Source organism: Saimiri boliviensis, chromosome 11, assembly GCF_048565385.1.
Source record: "Saimiri boliviensis isolate mSaiBol1 chromosome 11, mSaiBol1.pri, whole genome shotgun sequence".
In the NCBI taxonomy this organism is placed as follows: domain Eukaryota; kingdom Metazoa; phylum Chordata; class Mammalia; order Primates; family Cebidae; genus Saimiri; species Saimiri boliviensis.
In genome coordinates, this window is record NC_133459.1 from 6,557,183 (window position 1) to 6,581,962 (window position 24,780).

General features: G+C 56.2%; 1 protein-coding gene across 24 annotated transcripts in view; it reads left to right on the forward strand.

The window, feature by feature from the left end:
* CAMTA1 (calmodulin binding transcription activator 1) overlaps window positions 1–24,780 on the forward strand; it is a 964,942-nt gene that overhangs the window by 869,050 nt on the left and 71,112 nt on the right. For all 24 annotated transcript variants that reach the window (XM_039474351.2, XM_039474345.2, XM_039474346.2 and 21 more), the window contains 2 exons: window positions 202–328; window positions 6,397–6,531. In XM_039474351.2, coding sequence (XP_039330285.1) covers window positions 202–328; window positions 6,397–6,531 — 262 coding nt within the window. The remainder of the gene's footprint in view (window positions 1–201; window positions 329–6,396; window positions 6,532–24,780) is intronic.

Consider the following 24,780-nt stretch of genomic DNA (forward strand, 5'->3'; position numbering starts at 1 on the left):
GGCCCTCCTCTTGCCGTAGCCCTGGAGCTGCGGTTCTCAGAAGTCAGGGCTCACTGGAATTCCTGGAGTGAGGGCCTGGGAATCTGCATGGAGGGAGGGGTGCAGACCCCCATCTGAGCAGCGCAGGCTCAGGGGGCTTCCCCACGGTGCTTCCCTCAGTGGCTCACACTCCAACTCTGTTCCCCTCTCTGTTCCCTGCAGGGAGGAGTGAAGGTCCTCATCACAGGCCCGTGGCAGGAAGCCAGCAGTAACTACAGCTGCCTGTTTGACCAGATCTCAGTGCCTGCATCCCTGATTCAGCCCGGGGTGCTGCGCTGCTACTGCCCAGGTGAGAAAGCCACCCCCAGCACCCCTGACCCCCGAGGAGAGTGTGGGGCCTGAGGAGCACTGGACTCGGAGTCAGCCTCGGGGTGACCTTGAGCAGGTTGTGTCCTTACTCTAGGCCCCGGTTTCTAAGGCTGTGAAGAAGCGGATCCCATATAGTCTATTAGAACGTCATCGGCTCTGGCTCGGGGACCCAGTATCGGACAGGGACACGGGCACGCTTGACTGGGATTTTGAAGAGAGCGTGATGAGAGCACTATTTAGGGACGGAATACGCCAGGCGATGTATCCAGGACTGGCCACAGCAGGAAGCTGCCACCACTCTCAGCCCAAAGGGCAACTAGAGCTGGTGAGAGCTGGGGCAGAGGCCACCTCCGCAGCAAGGCAGCTCCCTCCACCTGCCCTTCCTCCCATGGCCTGAGCCAACCAGAAGCCAAGAGAGCCCAGGCAATGCCGTCCACAGGCTCCGTCCTCCTGGGGCCCAGAGCAGGCGGCAGGAGGCTGGAGGAAAGCTGGAAGGGGTGGAGGGAGACGGGGTGGGGGTGGGGTAGAGGGTCAATCTAACAATACTCAGCACAAACTCCTTTGAGAATGTAACAGAGCCATCTACCCTATGCCCAGAAAAAGTACATGCACATAATTTGCTTCCAATTCAGGAGCTCAAAGATCCCCCAAGAAACCCATTCAGGAGCCCCTCTGTGCTGTCCCTGTGGCTCTGAAGCCTGTCATCCCGGGTCCAGCATTATCTGCTTGGCATGGTGTCCCGGTCTGATCAACTTGTCATTGACCTCTAGCCATCACTGCTACCCCACTCGCCTGTCCCATGGGGTCAGGGACTATGTCCTTCTTGGTCACCATTGTATCCCCATGGCTGGCAGAATGCAGGACATGTCACAGAGGGGGATGGAGACCGTGAAGGAATGAATGAGTCTCCAGGCGTCTGAAGTCCGTCTCCAGAGCTCATGTCTTCTGCTCCTGGGCTGGTGCTGGCAGGACCCCCTTGGCGGCCCCATGCCATCAGCACCAGCCCTTGGGATGGTCTGTCCAGTGAGCCCTGACCATGAACAGGAGACGGGGTGAGGATGCAGGGGTGGGAAAGGGCAGGGAGACCCATTCCCATCCTCTAACAGCAGGGAGCCTAGAAAGCAGTGAAGATGCTCCCTGTAGACGACCACCTGGAGGAGAGGCCCGGGGTGGGGGATCCCGACAGCAAGCACAGAGCTGCCTGGTGCTGGGCAGGCCCCAGGGTGCTTCTAGGTTCCACCCAGGGTGGTCCATCCTGAGCCTGGGCTGCCCAGCTGTCTGCCACCCCCATCCCCACCCCGCTGCCCTTGAACCATGCCCCCGGCCTGGGGCAGCTGAGCCCCACCAATCATTTCTCCTTTTCTCCTTCTCTCTCAGGCTCTTCTTTTTGTTGTTGTTGTTTTGTTTTGAGGTGGAGTCTCACTGTGTCGCCCAGGCTGGAGTGCAGTGGCGCCATCTCAGCTCCCTGCAACCTTTGTCTCCCAGGTTCAAGTGATTCTCCTGCCTCAGCCTCCCTAGTAGCTGGGACTACAGGCTTGTGCCACCACACCTGGCTAACTTTTGTGTTTTTAGTAGAGACGGGGTTTCACCCTATCGGCCAGGCTGCTCTCCAACTCCTGACCCAAGTGATCCACCTGCCTCAGCTTCTCAGAGTGCTGGGAATGCAGGCATGAGCCACTGCGCCCCGCCTCTCTCCGGCTCTTCTTGTTGCCACCAGAGTGGAAAGCCCCGCTCCAGGGCTGGCTGCACACTCAGCCTCTGCTTGAATCTCCCTGCTCACAAACTTCCCAGGAGTCAGCACTGCTGCCCATGGCGCCCACCCACCCCTTGCTGGCCCAGCCCTCCCCTCCCAGCCCCCACCTGCCGGACTCCAGAAGGCCCACCCAGCAGCCCTGCTCAGCCTGGGGCACAGCCAGGCGGGGTGGCAGCCAGGCCAGATCTGCCTATCACAGCTCAGGGCTGTGTGCAGCTGATGGGGCCCCGGCCTGGCAGGAGTCAGAGAGAGGACCCCGTGGTATGAAACAGTCCACTCATCACCTGCTGCCGGAATGGGACTTGCCTGGCCTATAAATAGACGCCACTTCCTGTACCCGGTTCTCGCCTGGCTGAGGGCCAGGGCAGGGCTGTTTAGGTCTGCCCTCTGTTAGCTGACCCCTCCACAGAAAAAGAGGACTGGTCTTCATGTGCCCCCAGGTGATGTCCCAGGTCAAGACCTGGGGAATCCTGGGGGCTGGAGTCAGGCACACTCAGGTCCATCCTGGATCAGCCAGAAACCATCTGTGTGGCTGGAGCTCAGTCTCTGACCTCTCTGGGCCTCGGTTTCCACAGCTCTGAAAACTGCCTGCCAGCGGGGCGAGAGCAGTGAGTGAAGGGAGGTGTGTGAATCCCCTGGCCCGGGCGCTCCATTCCCGAAGGGTGCCCGTAAATGAGTCCTTCGTTCTCCCTTTCCCAAGGGGGGTTTGGGGAGGGAACCAGGGCAGTTGGGGTCTCAGCAGGCAGTTCTCCTGGTCCTGGGGGATTTCTGGGTCTCCAGAGATGGCAGGCAGAGTCTGCCCAGGCCACTCGCCCTCCTAGTCGTTCAGGCTCATTATATTACCCATAATATGTCTCAGACAGAGGGACCAGGAGCCACAAGGCTCAAGGCAAACTGAGAACTGGGACCCCTCCGCTAGGGCCAGCATTCTCTCTTCAGCTAACTCCAGAACTGAAACGCATCCATTGCTCTGTAAAACAGTGCTGGATGTATTCATTCATTCATTCATTCATTTGCCGAATAGCTTTTGAATCATTCATTCATTCATTTGCCAAATAGCTTTTTGTTGTTGTTTTTGCTGTGCATGGAGTAGGGACCCCGAGTGGAGCAAGGAATGAGACCCTGCCTCTCACCGGGCCCCTGATCGCAAGGAGCTCTTGGTCCAGGGAGGAGCATATTGTGCAAATGAATCACTGCTCACTGCCTTGGGAGATGATGCTGGCTGCTTGGGGACCTCATCTCTGGGTCTTCCAAGAGGCATCTGAGGCTGAGCTTGAAGGATGAACACTCGGAAGTCAGAACCAAATGCGCCTCACCAAAAAGACAGGCTCAAAGGCTTGGGAGCACAAGCCAGGAACGACATGGGAGAAGGGACACTGGCGACACAGACAGCCAATGCCCACCTGTCTCTGGGGTCCCAGCCCAGTGCACCCGCCCAAGCAAAACAGATGAGGTGACTCTCCCCTGACCGAGAACAGGCTACTGTCCTGGCAGCTCCCACAGCGTCACAAGCAGCAGGAGACGCGCAGGCACAGAATGTGTCTTCTACAAGACCCGGGGTGCTTCAGGGGCAGGAGGGAGCCAACCAACTTGGGGAAAGAGGCGATGCAGGCTTGGAAGAAGACAGGGAAATCCACCAAGAAGATGCTGCTGGCCAGAGAGCCCCACCCTGGATTCCTAAGAGGTCACCAGAAGACAAAAGATGAAATTCAAAATGAGGGCCGGGTGCAGTGGCTCACACCTGTAATCCCAGCACCTTGGGAGGCCGAGGTGGGCGGATCACTTGAGGCCAGCAGTTCGAGACCAGTCTGACCAACGTGGTGAAATCCTGTCTCTACTAAAAATACAAAACTTAGCCAGGCGTGGTGGCAGGCACCTGTAATCTCAGCTAGCAGGGAAGCTGAGGCAGGAGAATCGCCTGAACCTGGGAGGTGGAAGTTGCAGTGAGCCAAGATCGTGCCACTGTACTCCAGCCTGGGAGACAGAGTGAGACTCTCTGAAAAAATAAATAACTAAATAAACAAACAAACAAAAACAACAAAATGAGGCGAAGAATTGGATTTCAAAACAATTCATTCAACAAGGAACATTCTACTAATGTTCTACTGCAGGGAGCCAGAAAACAAGGAGTAAAAGAAATAAGCAAGATACCTGGTGAAAACTGCATCCCAGCAGCAGAATGTGGGAATCATGTCACCTGGGAAGTGAGAGGTTCCTTTTGGAACATGGATGAGCAAAGGCCTCTGGCAGGCTGGAACCTGGATGATGGGTTGGAGCCAGTCATGGGAAGTGGGAGGAGCATCCAGGCCAGGTAACAGGCAGGAGAAGTGCAAAGGCCCTGAGGCAGAAAGAGGCTTGGCAACTTGGAGAATCTAAAGCCCGAGACAGCCGCTGGCTGCAGGACAGTGAGTGGGGAACGGGGAGTTGAACGTGATCAGACTGGAGATGTTTGCAGGAACCAAAACAAATCATGTCCATCTTTCTACATCATAGGGAGGAGTTCGCTTTGATTTTCCTTGCAATTGGAAGCTGTTAGCTTTAAGCAGGGAGTGGCTTGATCTAAATTACATCTTTAAAGATGATCCTGGGTTGTAGGGAGGAAGAACAGAAGCAGGGAGAGCACAGGAAGAAGGCAGAAGGCTGATCTTTCCAGGTGTAAGGAGAAGGGCTCCCTTGGGCACCACACTCCTCCCGGTTTCCTGTAGGGGTGCTGGGCTGTGGCCTCCCGACACCCTCCCACAGGAGTGGGTCTCAGGTGTGCTGCCGCTGCCTTCAACAGGAGGCAAATGCAGGAGTCTAGGCAACAAATGATGGTGGTGTGGACCAGAGCCTCGGCAGTGGAGATGGAGAGCAATGGGTGGACTCAGGACGCATGGACGGACCCAGGACTCGCTGATGAACTACAGAAGCAGGGACGGGAAGAGCGAGTCCAGGCAGCCTCGTGGGTGATGGACCTGCAGGGGCAGCGCTGCTGGACCGGGACGCTGGACACCACAGCGGGTCCCCTCTGCTCCATCTCTCTGGGAAGGAAGGAACGCCTTGGAGTCTGCCACCATTCCAGCGTCGCTGCCGGCTGTGCAAGCGCCAGAAGATGGTGGAAGAGCAGCGGCAGTTGAAGGGCCCCCCAGCGGGGACACATTGTCCTGGAGAAGCCATGAGCTCGCCGAGGCTGGCAAGGAGGCTGCTAAGAGGAGCAGCTCTGAGCGGGCTCCAGTGGTGTAGGTGTTGGCCACCTGCCTTCCTGTTGGCAAGCCAGGACAATCTCCAGGGTAGGCATGTGAGCACAAGCTTGGGGACCCGCCCAGGGACGCCAGCAGAGCCACAGCAGTTTCTGGACTCCTGCCCAGGCATCTTAGAGGTCCTATGTGACCTCTCCACCGTGGAGTCCTTTGGTTCAGGTTGTGGCTTGGAGCTGAGGTTCCAAGTTAGGGTGGAAAGCACAGGGGAAAATCCCATGGGTCCCCTTGGACAGCGACTCCCGAAGACCTGCCCTGGGGACAGTGGCAAGATGGCTGCTGCCTTAACACATCCACCCAGGGTGGACAGCGGCCACTGGCCAACGAGCTGGTTTTCCCATGGGGACTGGGATCTGCATCAGCGTCCTCGGAGGAAAGCTGGCGCTCTACTCTGTCCTCGGGAGTGGCTGACTTGGACGGCTCCCTTGAGTCTATAAGCTCCTGAAAACCAAGAGCCCAAATAGTAACTCGATCCCTGTGTGTGTCCTCCCTGGAAATCTGTACTGGGGAGGCCCTGGGCATCAGTATCTGGTATTCTAGAAAGGCAAGGCAGAGGGTGCAGAACCCGGACATCTGCCGGGGATGAGGCCTGGCAGGGCAGTGTGCACACCCACGACTGCCCACGGGCCACCTCTGTGGGCCACAGGCCAGCCCCCAAGATGCCAACATGAGCCGCGGAGAGGCAGCCTCCACCCCAGAGCTGCAGCAGGTCTCCGCCACAGGCTGGCTTCCTCTTACTCATTCATTCATTCATTCACTGGAACAAGCCAGTCATACTGAGCACCCAGCCCCTGCCCTCACCGGGCAGAGGAGCGGAGGCGCAGTTAGAACACATGAGAGTCGTCACAGGACAGCTGGCTGAGTCTAGGTGAAATGGGAAGTTTCCTAGAAGAAGCATCATGTTTGGGTCTCAGATGAGCAGACAGGCTACCATTAAGGAGAGCTAGACATTAACCAGTGAAGGGTAGTGGGGAGGGGACATTCCAGGTCCCGTGTGGCTCATCAGACTGGAGGGTACCCACCCACCCTTGACCTGCTCTCTCTTCCTCTCACTTTCAGCCCATGACACTGGTCTTGTGACCCTACAAGTTGCCTTCAACAACCAGATCATCTCCAACTCGGTGGTGTTTGAGTACAAAGCCCGGGCCCTGCCCACGCTCCCTTCCTCCCAGCACGACTGGCTGTCGTTGGACGGTAAGAACAGTGCTTGGCAGGCACCAAGGGAGAGGGATGCTGGGGGGCTCTGGGCACAGTGTGTGAGAGAAGAGTAAGCACCCAGAAAGGGGCAGGAAGGGGCGCCAGTGTGAGCGAAGGAAGGCCGGCTGGGTCTCCACCACCAGCCTGAGTGCCAATGCTGTCCGCCGTTTGTGTGTGGACACTGGCTGATCCCACCCTCAATCTGGGAGAGAGTGAAAAGTATGTGAGTGCAGGCCTGTGGCTGGCACTCCTGCTCGGCTGTCTGGCCGAGCAAGCCTAGGGGAGCTAAGAGGTTCCTCTGGCGAAGGACCCCAGGCAGCAAGGTCCACGCACCTGCTGTGCCCTTCCAGGGCTGTTTCCACGGCTTCCTGGAAGCAAAAAGCATTCCCAGAGGCCATTGCCAAGCCCCAAGCCTCTCGAAGAAGAGGCACGGAGGCAGCTCAGCCCTGGGCTTCTTTTGGATTTGGAGGCTTGCTTCTGCCTTTTGGGGCTCACCAGCCAAACCTTCTTCTGGAAGCCCTCAAATGCCCTTAGCTCCAGCTTCCTGGCTAATTTTACTTGCACCTCTGCCCTGTGCAGCCTCTGTGGAAAGCCCAGGTTTGTGACTGTGGCAGCGGGTAGAGTGTCAGGGAGCCCCAGTGCCTTCAAGGGAGTGGCAGGACCCGGTGGTCATACAGAGGTAGGGGCTCCGAGAGCTGCCGGCCTTGTCCATGGGGGTTGGTGAGCGTTGGAGGTCCCCATTGGGGTACCAGGGGCTGTGCAGAGAAGAGCTGCCAAAGGCAGGTGGGGACGCCAGGGTTAGAGGCTGTGCTTTCCCAGCCGGGCACATGACAGGAGGCCCAGAGCTGACCAAGGCCTGGGGGCTGAGCCCCATGCACTGGGGATGAGGTAGAGGGATGCCTGTTCGTGACCTCAGTATCAGGGCAGCCCGCAAAGGTGGCAGTCCATGGGGTACCTCGCTGGAGGCCGTGTGGGCCTGGAATGTTGCAGTCTGGGCTAAGCTGAGCCTGGCCCCCCTGCAGGGAGAGGGGGTTCTCTAAGCAACACCCCCCATCCCGCACTCACAGCTGGCCTTTTGTGTCTCACCTCTCAGACTGCCGCTTGCTGTGGGTGGCTGGAGGATTTCCAGGCTTGGGTACAAAGTTCATTTCCTGAATGACCCAGTGTGTAAACCTCAGCCTTATCCCAGCAGCTCCTGCCCCAGCCAAGAGAGGGTGCCAACAGCCGCCCTGGCTGGTGAACCCTCAGGAGATATTCCTTGGGGCGGCTTTGGGTCAGCAGGCTCTGCACCCTGGCAGTGACTGCCCTGGGGCACCGAGCTGCCCTTGGCAGCATCCCTGGCTGAGGCTGGAGCCAGTCAGAGCTGCGATGATGACCCGCAGGATGTAACAAAGAAGGACAGAGTGACCAGGGGCTCCTGTTTAGGAAATCCGGTTTCAGTTTCGCAGAACAAATGGGGAATGGAGTTGGGAACTCTGCAGAGCCCTGGCTCTCCCTGAGGGACCTGGCCGGCTCCACTAGGGTGAACCCAAGGTGCTGGGACCAGTGCAGGATCCTTTTCAGAGAGCAAAGTCACAGCCAGGCAGTGCCCCCAGAGCTCAGAACATATCTGCAGGCTCCCTGGAAACCCAGAGAGCCAGCTGTACCCTGGAAGCTGTGGCACAGGAGGACACTCGATAGAGACTGTGAGGAAGGGGAGTCACCCAACTACTTCACGACAGACACACCCTGGACCTTGGCCATGCCAGGCGCCTCAGGATGGGCCCGCTGCCAAGCTGGGCATCTGCTTCCTAGCTGCCCCCTCCCCATAGAACTTTGAGCTCTGAACTCTGTGGGCCTCCAGGTTGAAGTAAGACCCCTGCCCTGCAGGGAATACACAGGAGGTGACAGGAGTTGGGGTGGTGAAGGCGACAAGCCCTGGGCGGCCAGGGTACAGCTAGGGGGACAGCTCAGAGCACCCTGCTGAACCAGAGGGGGCCAGCCCGGGGTACACTGTGGCCCCAGATGCCCTGAAGGACGCTTTCCTTAGGTCTGGGCCAGTTGTCCTTTCAAGGAATGGGAGGGGAAGGGAGGTGGGGGTAGAGGAACTGCCAGACCCCACCTGACTGGGGAGAAGCCCGGCGTCCCTGGCTATTCTTTTTTCCCTAAATGAATACAAGGCACTCACCCACCCCAGGGCCCAGCCTTCCCAGCCTTTCACCAGCTGGATAAATACTAAGTGGGGAAGGGGAAGCAGCGCCGCAGCCGCAGCGCAAAGGGGGCCGCGGGAACAGCTGGCCAGGAAGGAGCGCGGGGGTCCAGGGCCTCTGGCCAGCCACAGGGCCTGGCCGTGAACTTTGCGTCCGGGCCGATGCTGCAGTGGCGGGGCGGCGGTGAGCCTTCCGTTTCCCCCTGTCCCTGTCGTCCCCTCCCCTCGGTCTCCGCAGCTTCTGGGCTCAGCCCCTCCCGCCCCCGGGTGCTGGGCGAATTGTCCCTCCGCGCTGGGCCGGCCGTGGAGACGGATGCGCCGCGGCAAGGGGAGGAGGGTTGGGGAAGGGGTGGGCGCCCGGGGACTGCAGCGCGGAGCAAACTGGGGCACCGCGGCCGGCGACGCGCGTGCACACACCCTCGCCCACGCGCGCGCAGCCGCAATGCGGGCGCCCTTCGCGGAGAGGCTGGCGGCGCCGCGCCCTGCGGGGTCCGGGGCGCCCGCGGGGACTGCGAGGACCGCCGAGCCGTGGAGGCCCGAGCCCGGCCGCCCGCCTCCGAGTGCGCCGCAGCGTGCGGCGGGGACCGCGGGCTTTCGGTCCCGGGCGGCGAGCCCTGGCTCCCTCCTTCAGTGGCCTCCGCGGCGTGCGAGGAGCGCCCTTTGTCCTTTGTCCCCTCCGCCATGGCCGAGGGGGGAAACGTTTGGGGAAGAGAATGTCTGCTCTTGTTTGATCTAAAGCATGGATTCGTTTGTCTGGCTAAAGGCCGGGTGGGGGCCGTCCGGGGCGCAGCGAACTCGAGTGCGCGCGCGCGCAACAGCAGCAGCTGCTGCAGCGAAGTCTTTGTCCCGGCAGCGCAGCCTTCGTCCCTGTGGCGTGGCTTGTTTGCGCAGCCCCGCCCTGCGGAGGGCGATCGTCCCCACTTTGGGCCCGCGGGGCAGGGACCCGACGTCCCCAAATCTCAGCTGGGGCGCAGCCATCCTGGGAGAGACCGGGAGTGGAGATGGGGGAAGGTGGGAGGAGGTACTGCAGCCTTCTGGATCCAGGAGCTGCAGCGTTCCCCACCAAACCTAGGGGTCTTTCCCTCCCTTCCCCTGCGCCCCACTGTGAGCTCCAGGGGCAGAGGCCCCGTCTGCCAGACCCCCATCACCTAGCCCAGGGCTGGCACGTGGAGCGGGGACAGGGCTGCAGTACAATTTGTGATATGAATGCAGGCACTGGTGAATGGGCGAGTACAGGCGGGGCTGTCAAAAGAGCTGAATCCAGCTAGTGGTAAGGAAGGCTTCAAGGGGGAAGCGACCCCCTGGTCAGACCTGAAGCCTGAGCAACATTAGCCCAGGCAGAGGGATCATCAAGAGTGTCAGGAGAGGGAAAGGGCGGCTGCCTTTAGCCCAGGGTCTTTGGGAACTGCCGTTTTCCACCCTCAAAGATCGGGATTCAGAACAAATTTCCTGTGGCCTGACCTGACCCTGGGACATTTGCCCAGGACCCCAGGGTGGTCTGAGCAGGCCAGCTCTTCATATAGAGATGCAAGAGGGACCTCTTCCAGGATAGAGGTAGGCAGGCAATGGAGTATACCCTGGAGGGTCTCTGGGAAATGTCATGCCTGTGATAGGTCCTGGGGATGCAACAGCCAGGGTTGTGTTGATCGTCAAGAGGAGGTGCTGTCTGTGTAGACATGTCTTGCCTGTGCCTGTGTTTGCAAAGAGAATAAACCAGGCAGTTCAACACTGCAGCCCTGGAGCTGAGGGGGTGGGGCCGGCCCTCTTCTGGCCAAGGACACTGGGACACCTTTAGGTGACTGGAGTCCCTAGAAGAGAAGGTGAGCAGAACTTTTGTGTGCCTGACTCTTTCTTGTCTAACAGCATCCTATTCTCCCCAAGGACAGGCTGAGAAGATTTAGGGTCCCCTGTCCTCACCCCCACCCGCTCGCCCTTCTTGGAACCCCACTAAGCTGCTTATACTTAGGTTCTATTTTCAATGCTTCTCCGGCAACTGAGCCTCCTGCCTGGGTGAGAGGATTGGAGTGAGACTTGGGTGCAGCTCCCCAGGGCTTGGCTGGCCTCCTGGGCTCCTCTAGTCTCCTGGGCAGGGACCCTGTCATCTCAGGCAGAGTGGGGAGCATGGACTAGGAGCTCAGACTTTATTATCCAGGTGCCTGCTTCCTGGGCAAGGCTCAGTGTAAGGTGGGTGACCCCCGGCAGTTGCCCCTGCAGCTCACTAGGGACAGAGGGGGTTATCCTGTGACTTCTGGGGCAGCCTTGCTCTGGGGTAGGTGTCTGGGAAGACTGAGAGCCTCACTCCTGTCTAAGGAAGTGGACAGAAGGAAAGGCCTCTCGGTTTGGCCTTCTGATCCCACCAAGCTCTCTGTGCTTACAGATGGAAGTTTTGTCTTTGGGGCGGCCCCCAGCTCTGCCCCCACTTCTGAGCTGCCACTTTGGGTGTGAGAGGGCCTGTCCCTGGCATGTGGCTGCAGTCTTGCTGGCCTTTCCTTGTGGGCTGATTCTAGCACCAGCCTGTACCTACCAGAGCTGGAGACCACACGCTGCCCCAGAGTCCAGGGAAACATTCCAGGGACAGTGGGAGAGGCCATTCCAGCTGGGACACTGGCCCCCAGGAGGCCTCTGGGTGCTTCTTTCTTGTGTGGTGACACTCCAGGGCTTTCTGATGAGTGGGCCTGGGCTGGCCCCTCCTCAGCTGGCTCCCTCCCTCAGATCCACCCAGGCCCCTCCCAGTAACCATCAGCTGGCCCATGAACTCATCACAGGACATGGGGTGCTGTAAGAGAACACACACAGGGCCAAGCAGAAACTGGGGACACATCCCAAAGGCATCCCTTGTCCCAGATGACAGAAGACGGAGGGGGGAAAATTATTTCCTTGCTAAATAATGTAAAATGCCATTGCTTTACTAAAAGGGATACGGTTTGCGTTATGAAGCAGAATACAAAATTCACAAGAATTTTTCAGATAAGACAGCATGGGCGAACGGTTTTGACTTCAAAGAGCTGCTTTGAATTACACCCATAGTGAAAGACTGGGATCCCCTGCTTACCCTCTCCTGCCTCCAGGAGCTCTTTGGAGGCACCCAAAGGAAGAAGGGGCCCCCGCTGAGAGCTTTCTGGCATTCACCTGAAGTGCGGACGGGGGGCGACACATGCTGGTTAGTTCATGGGCCTCTGGGTACTTCTGTTCGTAGCAGTGACAGGTGGCAGAAGCAGCTGGCCTGACCCGGTCTTGCACTCGGGACCTGAAGCTGAGTGGCAGGAGTCATGTCCTCTCTGAGCTCAGCTAATGCCGTTTTCTAAAGCACAGGGCCCTCTTCATAACCCGTCTCTCGCTCTGCGCTCTCTGGGGTCGGCATCATTACACACTGTGGTGGGCATCTGTCAGCTTGGGTCTGTGTGCTCCCTGGGCATGCTTTCCTCAGCACCGCGGCAGGTGGGAGTCGCATCAGCATCCAGTTTGGGAAGCATCTTAGCCATTGGGTCTTCCAAGGAGCCAGCTGTGCTCCTTAGCCAGGACCAAGGGGCCTGGTCCTCAGATCCTCCTGGGGCAGTGACTTCCTGCCATTTGCAGCTGGGGCCACACCAAGCAGACCTGTGTGGCACTCCTCTGTGTGGCAAGGAGTGGGTCACCTTGGAGGTGGGCCTCACCGGGCCTCCTTGGAGCAGTGACAGATGGCACCCTGCAGAGAACTGGCCCTTAGGAGGAAGCTCACCTCTCAGCAAAGGCTGAGGGGCAGCCTTTGCCACCCCGTCCTGGCTGTGGGTGCAGGAAGCAAAGTTGAGTCTGTGGAGGAAGCCCCAGAACTCGGGCAGATGGAGGCTCCTCTCCCAGGGTTGGCTTCCCAGCCACCTGCGGGCCAGGTGGCTCCTTCCAGAGCATGCGTGAAGGTGGTGGCTCAGACATTCCAGGGGTCAAGATCAGCCAGCTTTTTTTTTGTGGCTGCCAGACAAATGCTCACATTTGGGTGGCTTCACACAGAGATGTGCTCTCATAGCTGTGGAGACTGGAAGCCTGAGCCCAAGGTCCCAGAGAGCCGTGCCCCTCTGGAGGCCCTAGGGAAGGACCCTCTCTGGCCACTTGCAGCTCTGGTGGCTGCTGATAATCATTGTGGATCCGTGGCTCGTGGCAGCGGAAGTCCAGTCTCTGTCTCCACTGTCCCCTCTCCGTGTGTGTCTGTGTCCCTACTTTCTGTTCCTAGAAGGACACCAGTCATTGGATGAAGGCCAGCCCCATCCGGTGTGAACCCATCTTAATGAATGACTAATTACATTTGTAATTTACTAATTACAAAGACTATTTCCAACTAAAGTCCCTTTCTGAGGTTCCCTGTAGACATGGGCATTTGAGGAGCACTGTCCAATACAGGAATCCATCTCTTGAGGGCTCCTCCCCAGGGCGTGGTCCTGGGTATGATCCCGACCGTCAGGCCTCACAGAACGAAAAACTGACCCCCAGAAAACACCAGAAGTCTCCTGAGGGTTTGTTGTGCACGGGGTTCTGCCCTGGGTGTCGTGAGAGGTGCAGTGAAGGGCAGCACAGCTTGGTCTCTCGGGGCTGGCTCTGCAGTGGGTCAGGAAGTTCGCTGGCCCCATCCTGCAATCACAGGTATTGTGGGCTTTTTGTTTGTTTGTTTGAGACAGAGTCTCGCTCTGTTGCCAGGCTGGAGTGCAGCAGTGCTATCTCGGCTCACGGCAATTTCTGCCTCCCGGGTTCACGTGATTCCCCTGCCTTAGCCTCCTGAGTAGCTGGGACTACAGGCGTGTGCCCACGCTGGCTAATTTTTTGTATTTTAGTAGAGACAGGGTTTCACCATGTGGTCAGGATGGTTTCGATCTGACCTCGCGATCTGCCTGCCTCGGCCTCCCCAAATGCTGGGATGACAGGCGTGGGGCAGCCTGGTGGCATGTTTTAAGGAGTGTCACAGGAAGCGCAGTCCATTTAGTGTTTATTGAGCATTTACTCTAGACACAGCAATACATATTTGGGGAAGGATACGGATATGGGAAAGATCAGTTTCTGGCCTGGAGGAGCTTCCTGAAGGACGCCCTCCTGTTGGGATGCTGAGGGACGGCCATGGGGCAGCAGGACAGGGCGGCCTCCACAGCCGCTGCCGTGAACACGCCGCCCAACTTGGCTCCTGCCAAGGCCACAGCACATCCCTGTTCTTTCTGTTTTCCCCAACCTACCTCCCTGATGACATTCCTGGCCCCTGTGCATAATCCCATCCAAAAACCCAGGAGTGACCTCCTGCCCACTCCCTCCCACATCTCAGCACCAGCCTAGCCTGTTTCTGTCTTTCATTTCTTTCACATTCTCTTCTTCTCACCATCCTCTCTGCCACCACCTTAATTCAGCCCAAACTCATCAAGCATGCATGTCCTAACCAGCCTTCCCGCCTCCTTCCACCCGGGCTGCCTGGTAAATGTGGACTCCGCATCTGCTGGGTGCCAGGCACAGTTGTGGGCTCTGGGAAATCCTCATTCTCCTGCAGTTGATATTCTAGTGGAGGAGAAAGACAGCAAACAAGTTGCAAAGGAAACTCAGATGGTGAGGCGTGCTGGACGGGGAACTTCAGCCGTGGGGTCTGGGAGAGGGTACCAGGGTGGCTGCTTTATAGGCTCAGGGAGGTCAGAGGATGCCTGTATGAGAAGGTGATATCGAAGCTGGGTACGAATGATAGGCAGGGGCCAGCCACAGGGAGACCATGGGGAGAACATTGCCAGGGAATCAGGAGCAAAGCCCCCAGGGAGAGGGCAAGCCTGGCACTTGCCCTCTGGGGGAAGTGTGGCCAGGATAGAGGAAGGGGAGGCGGAGGGGGTGAGGAAGTGGGAGAAGGTCAGGGGGGCCAGCAGAGGCCACATGGGACACAGCACGCAAAGCAGGAGGCTGGGCTTTTATCCTGAGGTCAGTGGGGCGCTGTGGGAGGCGAGTTGCCACACTCAGGTGTATGTTTTCAAGAACACCACAGCTGCCATGTGGAGAGTGAATTGTGCATCTACCGCACAGAGACTACTCCAGGGGCCCTGTGTCCGATTGGGCAGGAGGCGATCGTGGCTCTGACCAGGTTGGGTTTGGGGATGCCTGGAGGTGAAGTCAAGCGTTCTGCTGATGATTTGAATATGACGGATGACAGAGGACGACAAGTGATAACACCTAGATTTGGGGCTCCAACCACTGGAGGGACAGGAAACCATTTCCTGAGATGGAGAAGTTTGAAGAAGAAGCAGGCCCCGGGCGACAGGGGAATCTAGTGTTCTGTTTTGGTCACATGACAGCCAACACCCTCATTAGAGACTCCGAGTTCACAGTGGGGTCTGAAAGTCTGGAGGCCAGCGAGAGATCCAGGGCGGAGAGGACGTGTAGGAGTCCTCCACGTGCACATGACACTTAGTGCCCTGGGTGTGAGCGTGAAGGCTCCGTGGAAGAGCGCAGAGGAAGCAGAGGAGAAGCTGCAGGATCAAGCACAGCCTCCCCTGGTGTGTGGACGCCAAGCAGACGAGGAGCTGGCCAAGGGGGTGAGGACAGCCGGCACGACGGAGGGAAGACCCACGGAGGCTAAGAAGGGAAGGCGTTTCAAAGAAGGACGGGGGCAGGCCGGTCGGATGCCAGGCAGGGAGCTGGGCCAGAGCCACCAAGCAGGGGGAGGTGGGCAGGAAGCTCCTCGGATTTGCAGAACTCAGATAAGTGGCTGGAAAATTCAGGTGAGACAGCACCATGCAGGTCTCGGAGCTCAGAGCCACAGCCTTCTGCAGTCTGGGACCAGATGAGAAAGGGCGGGAGCCCCTCCAATCCTGGCCCAGGAGACTGCGTGCCTCCCACTGCCCATCCACTCCCTGTTGAGCAGAAGGCAAGGCCCTGACCCCTGCTTTTCCCACCCTGCACCTCTGGTGTTGGCTTGCCAACCTTTTGATAGGTCCACGGCCCCTGTTCCTGGGCTCGTGGAAATGTCCCACATCTGCTCTGAGTCCCAGAGACAGATTCCCTCTTCATGGCTCCCCGCTGGGGAGCAGGGGCTCCAAGTGAGGCCCAAAGCAGGAACAAACTGTGATTCACCCCCAAACACCATATTGATATCAGACCTGGCGGAGACCGCACTCGGGCCCTGACCACTGGTTGTTGCTGGGTGCAGGAATCGTGCAGATTGGCCAGAAGCCTCCCTGGCAGGCCTGCTCCGGCAGTTACACCCCAGCTCCTAAATCAATTACGTTGGACTCTCATTATTCTGTTTTTTTTGAGACAGAGTCTTGCTCTGTTGCCCAGGCTAGAGTGTAGTGGCTCCATCTCAGCTTACTGCAGCTTCTGCCTACTGGGGTCAAGTGATTCTCCTACCACACCCTCCCAGATAGTTGGGACTACAGGTGTGCACCATCACACCCAGCTAATGTTTGTATTTTTAGTAGAGAGGGGGTTTCACCATGTTGGCCAGGCTGGTCTCTAACTCCTGATCTCAGGTGATCTGCCCTCCTTGGCCTCCCAAAGTGCTGGGATTACAGGTGTGAGCCACCGCGCCCAGCCTGACTCCCATTATTCTCCCACAGCATTCCAATATGGGTCAGCTGTTCCCCTAAAAGCATAGCCTTGAAGAAAGGCCTCCTGGCAAAGCTGGGCCCCTAGACAAACCAGTCAGGGGATCTGGCTGGTCCAGATCAGCGTTGGGCTGACATCCTTAGCCTTTCCTGGGATTGGGCTGCCAGAATCCATCTCACTGGAAGCCAATGGAGGTGCCAGTCTGTGTATGCAGCTGCCGGGAGAAGTGGGCCTGAGACTCAGAACACCCACCGTGGGGAAGAGAAGACACCAGTGCAGGTCGGGGCCTCGTGCAGCCACTGGGGGGATGCGAGTTCCCAGTGGTCCTGAGCAAGATGCGAGGACACCCTTCCCATCCAGTCCAATGCTCAGCCTCTAACTGGGGCCAAGAACAAGGCCCTGTTCTTCCAAAAGCTCCTAAAAATACACGTATCTCTGATCCCTTCTGAGCACCACAGCAACCTTGTCCCCAACATCTGTGACACCAGGACATTCGAAATAGTCTTTGATAGGCTGAAGACCGGCTCCCTCCCCGGCAGTCATCTGCTGAGACTTTGCACCTGTTGTGAAATCAGAGTCCTTTGTTAGGGAAAAACTAGTGAGAGGCAGGTATGTGTCATATGGCCCATACTGCATGAATAACAGGAGACTTTTTTAAAAATCAGACCAGCTGCGATGGCTCACACCTGTAATCCCAGCACTTTGGGAGACCAAGGTGGGTAAATCACCTGAGATCAGGAGAATAAGACCAGCATGGCCAAAATGGTGAAACCCCATCTCTACCAAAAATATAAAAGTTAGCCGGGTGTGGTGGCACATGCCTTTAATCCCAGCTGCTCGGGAGGCTGAGGCAGGAGAATCACTTGAACCTGGGAGGCGGAGGTCACAGTGAGCCAAGACCGTGCCATTGTACTCCAACCTGGGTGACAAGAGCAAAACTCCTTCTTAAAAAAAAAAAAAAAAAAAAAAAAATCAGTGGCAGGCAGGGCATCGTGGCCACACCTGTAATCGCAGCACTTTGGGAATCGGAGGCAGGAGGATCACTTGAGGTCAGGAGTTCAAGACCTGCCTGGGCAACATGGTGAAACCCCATCTCGACCAAAAAAAAGACAAAAATTAACCAGGGGTGGTGGCACAGGTGGCACCTGTGGTCTCAGCTACTCGGGAGGTTGAGGTAGGAGGCTCACTTGAGCCCTGGAGGTTGAGGCTGCAGTGAGCTGAGATCGTGCCACTGCACTCCAGCCTGAGTGACAGAGCGAGACCATCTCAAAAAAAAAAAAAAAAAAAAAAAAAAAAAAAAAATCAATGGCAAAGGGAAAACAGTTGATACACCAGAAACAAACTGAGGATGCCCAGGAGTTGGAACTTGTCCCGTAGTCCAATCTCCTCATTCTTCTGGAAGGAACCTGGGCCCCAGGCTGAGCAGCTGCCGGCCCCAAGCCATCACGGAATCGGGATGGAAGCCACCTCCTGACTCCTTCTACTGCATGCCCTCCTACCTCTGTCTGCCTTCCCTTCTCCATCCCACGGCCAAATTCACCTGTGCTCCAGAAGCTAGGACACAAAGGTGGATATGAAATGAGCCAGCCAGCACAGTGGCTCATACCTCTAATCCCAGCACTTTGGAAGACCGAGGCGGGTAGATCACCTGAGGTCAGGAGTTCGAGACCAGCCTGGCCAACATGGTGAAACCTCGTCTCTACTAGAAATACAAAAAAGTAGCCAAGCATGGTGGCAGGTGCCTGTAATCCCAGCCACTTGGGAGGCTGAGAAAGGAGAATTGCTTGAACCTGGGAGGCGGAGGTTGCAGTGGGTCAAGATCACACCATTGCACTCCAGCCTGAGAAACAAGAGTGAAATTCCATCTCGAAAAAAAGAAGAGAAAAGAAAAGAGCTGGCTGGGACCCTGGGCGGTTTCTGTGTGGTGGGTTGTGGTTTTTTGGAAGATCAAGGTTTGCCTCTGGTGTCCCCGTGGAATGAGAAGACACTCTCCCGGCATTCACACCAGCAGGACAGAGGGAGCTGTGACCAGGCTCTTGCCCCGTGCTCCCTGCCCCTCATGCAGAAGGACCAATTCTGGCATCAGCAGATCGGGAAGTACCCAGTGGAGGCCTCTGAGTGTCTTCTGTCCTGCCAAATCCTGAGATGTGCTGGCATGCAGGCGGGGACTCTGCCCCAGCCCCATACCCCCTTTGGTGGTGTTGAGAAGACCTGGTGACATCTTGTGTCACTTCAGTGGCACCAAGCTGCATCGATTGGTCTTGAGACATGTGGCAGACTTCTGAGCCACGATGATTGATTCTTTCAGCAAAAACCTCCTGGCACAGAGCTGCTACCAGGAGGGACAGCAGCTGACATCCGCACACTCACCACCTGCCGGAACCTGGCCACAAAGTACTGACGTGTACCCAGGTGTACTGACTCACTGAGACTTCCCGGCAACCTGCGAAGCCCCTGTTGTGCAGATGAGGATGCTCAGACACTCACGAGTGGGTGGCGCAGAGAGAGTCACACACGGCGGCATGACCTCATCGTCCGCTCTTGTTCTCCATGCCATGCGACACTTCCTCAGCCTCCTCCTGTTGCACCTGCGATACTTTGGAGCTGCCTCCCCAGGGCTGGAGCCCATCCTGCTCCTCGGTTATTCACGACAACCGTCAGTAGCGTCCCTGTGAGGGGCCAGGCACTGTGTCAAGTGCTGAGGACCAGAAAAATGAAGGAGGACAGACAAGGACCTGCAGTCAAGGAGCCTCCCGTCCAGTGGAGGAAACATCAGAGCTGACCGCCCGCCTTCGCACCAACAAGCATCTGGGGAACTTATAGTGGAGGAAGTTGACTTCTCAGGGAGGTCTGGAAGGGGTTTCTTAAAGAAATGACCTCTGAACCAAATCTGAAGGATGACCACAAGTTAACTCCATAGAGAGAAAAGGCAAATGGTTCAGGCCACAGGAACAGCAGGCACAGCAGCTCTGTAGTGGGAGGGAGCTGTGAAGGCCAGTGAGGCAGGGGGACAGGCAGCGGATCAGGCCAGAGGGGCTGGAGTGACCCTCGGAGCCAGGGCTGTGTGCGCCAGGCTTTATCCCTAAGGAGAGGGAAGCCAGTGGGACTTTAAGAGGCAGGGACGTGACCAAGTTGGCTTCTCAGGAAGTGCACACAGCTGCCATGTGGAGAGCAGACTGAAGGAGGTTCAGAGAGGGTGAAGGGAGACCAGGAAGTCATCCCGGCTAGACATGATGGGAACTTGGCAATTCTGGGGGCGCAGGGACAGTGTGAGAGCGATCTAGGAATGGCATCTGTAGATCCTGTGGGTGGTTTCACTCTGGAGGCTCCATGTCATTCACCTTGGAGGAGGACCGGTCAGGAGCTGGGCTGAGTTTAAGGGACTTTTGGGACATCTGTATGAAAAGTCAATGGCAGGTGGGTGTAGGCTCCAGAGCCAAGAGAGCAAATGGACGACAGAGAGAGAGAGAGAGAGAGAGAGAGACAGAGACAGAGAGAGACAGAGAGAGTGGTATCTTCATGGCCATTGTCCTCACTGTTGACTGACTTCAACTTTAGGATGCAGCAGCCCAGATGTCCTCCCGGACATCAGAACCAGGCTGGGGAGGGTGTCCAGGACTAACCAGGCACCACTGCCTCCCTCTGAGTCTCCTTGTCACTTAACAAACTCCAGGCAAGTAACCCAAGACCAGAATGCAGAAGCTTGACCCTCAACTACCTCTTTATTGAACGTGCCCTGAGGCTGGCTTCAGAGCTTTTAAAGGGCCACCTGGCGAGAAATCCTCCCTTCAGCTCACTGAAGCTGGAAGAGAAAGGAAAAAGGACTTCTCTTCCTGGAGCTGCTCAGCCCCCTCTCTAGGCCTCAGTGAAGGAGGGGGTTTCTCAGCCTGGTCCTTGGCAAGTCACTACATGGTGTACTGTGGTGCAGGGGCCCTGGAGGAGAGCCTCATCTGACCCTCTGTGATGCCCCTGACCCAGTTCCACATTAGCCTGGTAAAGGAAAGAATAAATGAATGAATCAATCAATCAATGAATCAATGAATGAGTGAGTGAGTCAGGGGCTATGAAAACCTCCCTACCCACAGGAATCCTGCTGTTCCAAAACACACTGGCGTGACAATGACAGTAACAACCACCAGCCAGGCCCCAGGCCTGGTACTTCACATCATGACCCTGTTGAAGCCTCCCAGCACCCAGCCTCAGTTTGTAATTCACAGGCACCTCACCCCCTGACTGGGTCACAAACTATATGGAAGAAACAGCCTTGGTAGGTGGCAGCCCCTCCACCCACCTGTCATTCAGCAGTACCTGCTGGAACCCAGGCTTTACCCATCAACCAGGCATCCCCCCACTCCCCAGGAGCTCACAGCCCAGGGCAGGAGGCACATAGGACAACACAATTGGTGTGACGACTGCTTGAGGGTCAGGGAGGTGTGAGAAGCCAGGGGAGCCCCTCTGTGCCTCCAACAGGAGGGAACACACTTGACGGGGGCTAATTCGTATCAAAACTGTAATGTGTGTTCATAGGAGTGCTCTTCATATGTAGGAAGAATGTGCAAGTGTTAATGCATTCGTCTGTTTCCATGCCACTGATAAAGACATACCCAAGACTGGGCAATTTACAGAAGAAAGAGGTTTAACTGGACTTACAGGTCCAGATGGCTGGGGAAGTCTCCCAGTAATGGCGGAAGGCCAGGAGGAGCAAGTCACATCTTACATGGATGGCGGCAGGCAAAGAGAGAGAGAAAGCTCCTGCAGGGGAACTCCTCTTTTTAAAACCATCAGATCTCATGAGAATTTATTCACTATCGTGAGAACAGCATGGGAAAGACTTACCCCCACGATTCAGTTATTTCCCACCAGGTCCCTCCCACAACACATGGGAATTCAAGATGAGATTTGGGTGGGGACACAGTCGATCCACATCAGTTAACCACCTGTCAAGTTAAAGGGATTACACTGGTTGGTTAATGTCTTGGAAGATGGCTGAATGCTGCATCCATAGCTTTCCTTTCCCTTAAGGATGAATTATGGAGCAGGAATGCTCAATAATTGTTGGTGTCACCTGTCAAGTTAGCCACCATCCACATAAGACCACCCTTATTTCTGCACCAACTTCGAGCGGTCCCTTACACCACTCTCAGTTTTGATAATTCACTGAAAGGACTCAGAACTCACCAAAAGCTCTTGTATGCATAGTTACACTCTATTACATCAAAAGGATACAGATTAAAATCAGCCAAGGGAGGAAGGGCATAGGGCAGAATCCAGGAAGGTGCCAGACATGGAGCTTCCACTGTCCTCTTCCCCGTGGAGTCATGAAAAGCATGACTTTCCTGGCATTGATGTGTGACAGTACCCATGAAGTACTGTCATCCAGGGCAGCTCACCGGACCCCCAGTGTTCAGAGTTTTTATTGGGGCTCCATCACACAGGTGACCGCCCAAGTGACCAACCTCCCTCTCCAGGTCTTCCAGAGTCAGCTGATTCCACATGACCTGAAGCCCCCACCCTAAATCACATTGTTGGTCTTTCTGGCACAGTCAGCCCCTACCCTGAACCTATCCAATATAGCCAGCACCTACACTAAATCATGCTAAACCATTCTGTGACCCAAGGACCCCAGACAAAGACAAAGTCTAATCAGGCATGATATTCCAAGGGCTTAGAGTTCACTTCCCAGAAGGTGAGGACAAAAGTCAGATCTCTCTTTGGGCAAAGTTAAATTCTTTCCTACACAAAATGACACCTTCCCACTCTTCTGCACCCACCTGCTCTCACCTGCTTCCACTACTCCTCACCTTCTGGGTGAGGTTCTTTTTGGTATCTTTATCGAGGGAGGAAATGGGTGTTGTGTGTCCGAGGTGTTTGTTGTTTTTAAAGCACTGCCCCTATACAGATCTTCTGTAGTATTCTGCAGTCCTTAGGGGACAAAGAACACATTTTACGATGAGACATCGTTTGGGCGAATACTTTGTCTTCTGCAGAAAATACTGTGCAAAGCTCCAGTTCTCCTGGGTGGAGATGTGAAATTAACTACAATTACAGATCAGTCCACCTAAAATGTGAAATTCAATTAGAAATTCCAGGTGCCTTTGACTGCTAAGGTTGTTATTCTAATGTATGATTCCAATCACCTTTTTCAATTGCTGCCCTGTGTCATGGTCCACGCTGCCCTGGAAACAACACTGCCTCCTGTCTCCCTCCTGCAGACGGCACACTGGCTGCAGCAATGCTCTCCTCCCAGTCAAGTGTCCTCCCGACAGCTCCATTTACTGCGCGGGGCTGTGAATGGCTCCATTTTGAGCCACCAGCTCCCTCCCTCTCCCCCTCCCTGCTGTCCCCCTCTCCCGCGCTGGGGGCTGGGAGGCTGAAGGAAGCCCTAGAACCAGTGTTCCCTCCTCGATGGCTGCCCTTTTCCAACAAGACTTCTCTTCCTCTCCTCAACAGAGAGGAATGGATCTGACCTTGCAAATAGTGCCCAGCGGGGTGCAGACAGGGATCTCTGAGCCAGAGTGGGGACCTGGGGAGATGGCATTCCTGCTCCATAATTCACCCTTAAGGGAAAGGAAAGCTACCGATGCAGCAGTCAGCCATTTTCCAAGACGTTAGTAACTCCGTGTCATTCCTAAGGCATAAAAAATGCATCAGTGCTCTAATTTTGTAGGTTCCATGATGTGTATTATGACATCAGAAGGTCTGGTCTGGGTCACCTAGGAAAGCTAAAGCCAGGAGAAACCGATAGATAGCTCTGAACAGGACGTGCACAGAGGTGTTACGGAGCCAGCCCAGAAATGCTGCAGACACAGCCCCACAAGGTGGGGCCTGAGGCACAGGAAGCCCCCGGAACTCTGGAACTTGGAAATGACTGATGCATCCATCATGAGTCTTTACGTCCCTCCCCTGGAAAGGAGCAGGCAAGAGCAAGCTCTGAGCCGAGAGATGAGGGTGCGGCAGGGAGCCAGGAGCTCCAAGCCCCCCAGTGACACTCAAAGACATCATTCCTCCCCTGGCGTTCCCGTGTCTTCATTCCCAGTAAGAAAGTGAGTGGGTGCTCATTCGTACAGTTGATGAAAGGCCCTGGCATTATTCCAAGTCACCTGAAAGTGAGATGAGACCAGATGAGACTTGGGTATGGCTGTTTCTTGTCCCCACTCTGGAGACAGAGCGCGATCCATGGTATTTCACTTTGGACACGGATGCTCCTTAGGCCCTGGGGGCAGCAGAGCCAAGCAGGGGACAGCCTCCACTTTGTTGGTTCCAGAACCAGTGAGCTGCTGGCTTGTGTGGGACGGTGGTCGCACCCTGAGGGGCCACAGTGAAAAAGGGACCCAGGGTGCCGAAGAGAGATCAGCAGGGGGTGGGGACGTGCGTGTGCGTGACACGTCTGTGCTTTTCCCTGGCCACTTTTTTTTCCCTAAGTAATGTCATTTAGCACCTAAGGTATCTGCAAATGCTCCCTGAACTAAATATGTCAGCTCTGCCTCCCCTGGTGCAGGAGACGGCTGTCATTTAAAATGCACTTGCACGTAATTGGGCCTTCCTTTGTGATTGCTCACTCTTCTTGGTAGCAGCACAGCTCCTCTCATCATGACCTTGGTACTTATTATTCTTAGGTAGTAGCTAGTTGCTTCCCTAAAAGGACAACTTTCCAGCTCTCGTTTTGACGGGTACCTGACAGCAGCAGTGAGGATGGTGATTTCAAAATGGCTTCCTCGTAAATGTTGGGGTCTTTTGATTCTGTTGTGGCCTATAAGGGAACACATGGGTTTCTCTTTCGTTAGATCTCTTTTTAAAAAAATAAATGGTATAAGCTTTGTAAGAAAGCCACACCATGACAGCTTGAATCAGTGTGTTTTTGAGTGTACCTTTCTAAAATGTCCATTGACCACTGTGACTCTACCGGGCTGTAGGGCACACGGCATCCTCTTGGAAGGCTCAGCTGGGTCTTTCTGCCTCATGGAAAAGTTGACTGTAGCCCCGCAGGGTCTCTGACGCTGTCTCAGACCTGGAGACCGGGGTGCTCCTGATCACCTCTCAGGAGCTTGAGAAGGGTTGGACCCTGAAGCGGAAGCCATGGAGGAGGCTGTGGCAGCCCACACGCTCTGCACAGGAGGACCTGTGAGCGCCCAGCCAGGCGAAGAGGTGCACGGACAGGTGGGAATCCTTGCTTAGAAGAAAGAGTTGCTCTGCTGGGGCCGGCTGGGCTGGGTGGGCCCTGTAAGTTAAACCAGTGCATGTTAAGAGGTCCGGGCCTGGGTCTTCTCACCCCAGCTACTCCTGAATGGCTACAGAATAAGATCCTGTTAAGGCACCTCTCTTGCATCTGTGTGGGATTACTCACCGTGCCGAGCGCATCCTGGCCAGCTCTCCTCCACAGCTAGTGTGTGGGGTGGGGGGAAAGGCAAGCTCATTCTAACAGCCTAGGGAGGAAACTGTGGCAGGAAGGCATCTGCCACCCCTGAAAGGCCAGGTGCATATCACGAGGACAGGAGGTCCCAAAGTGATGGTGACTTCTGGGTTGT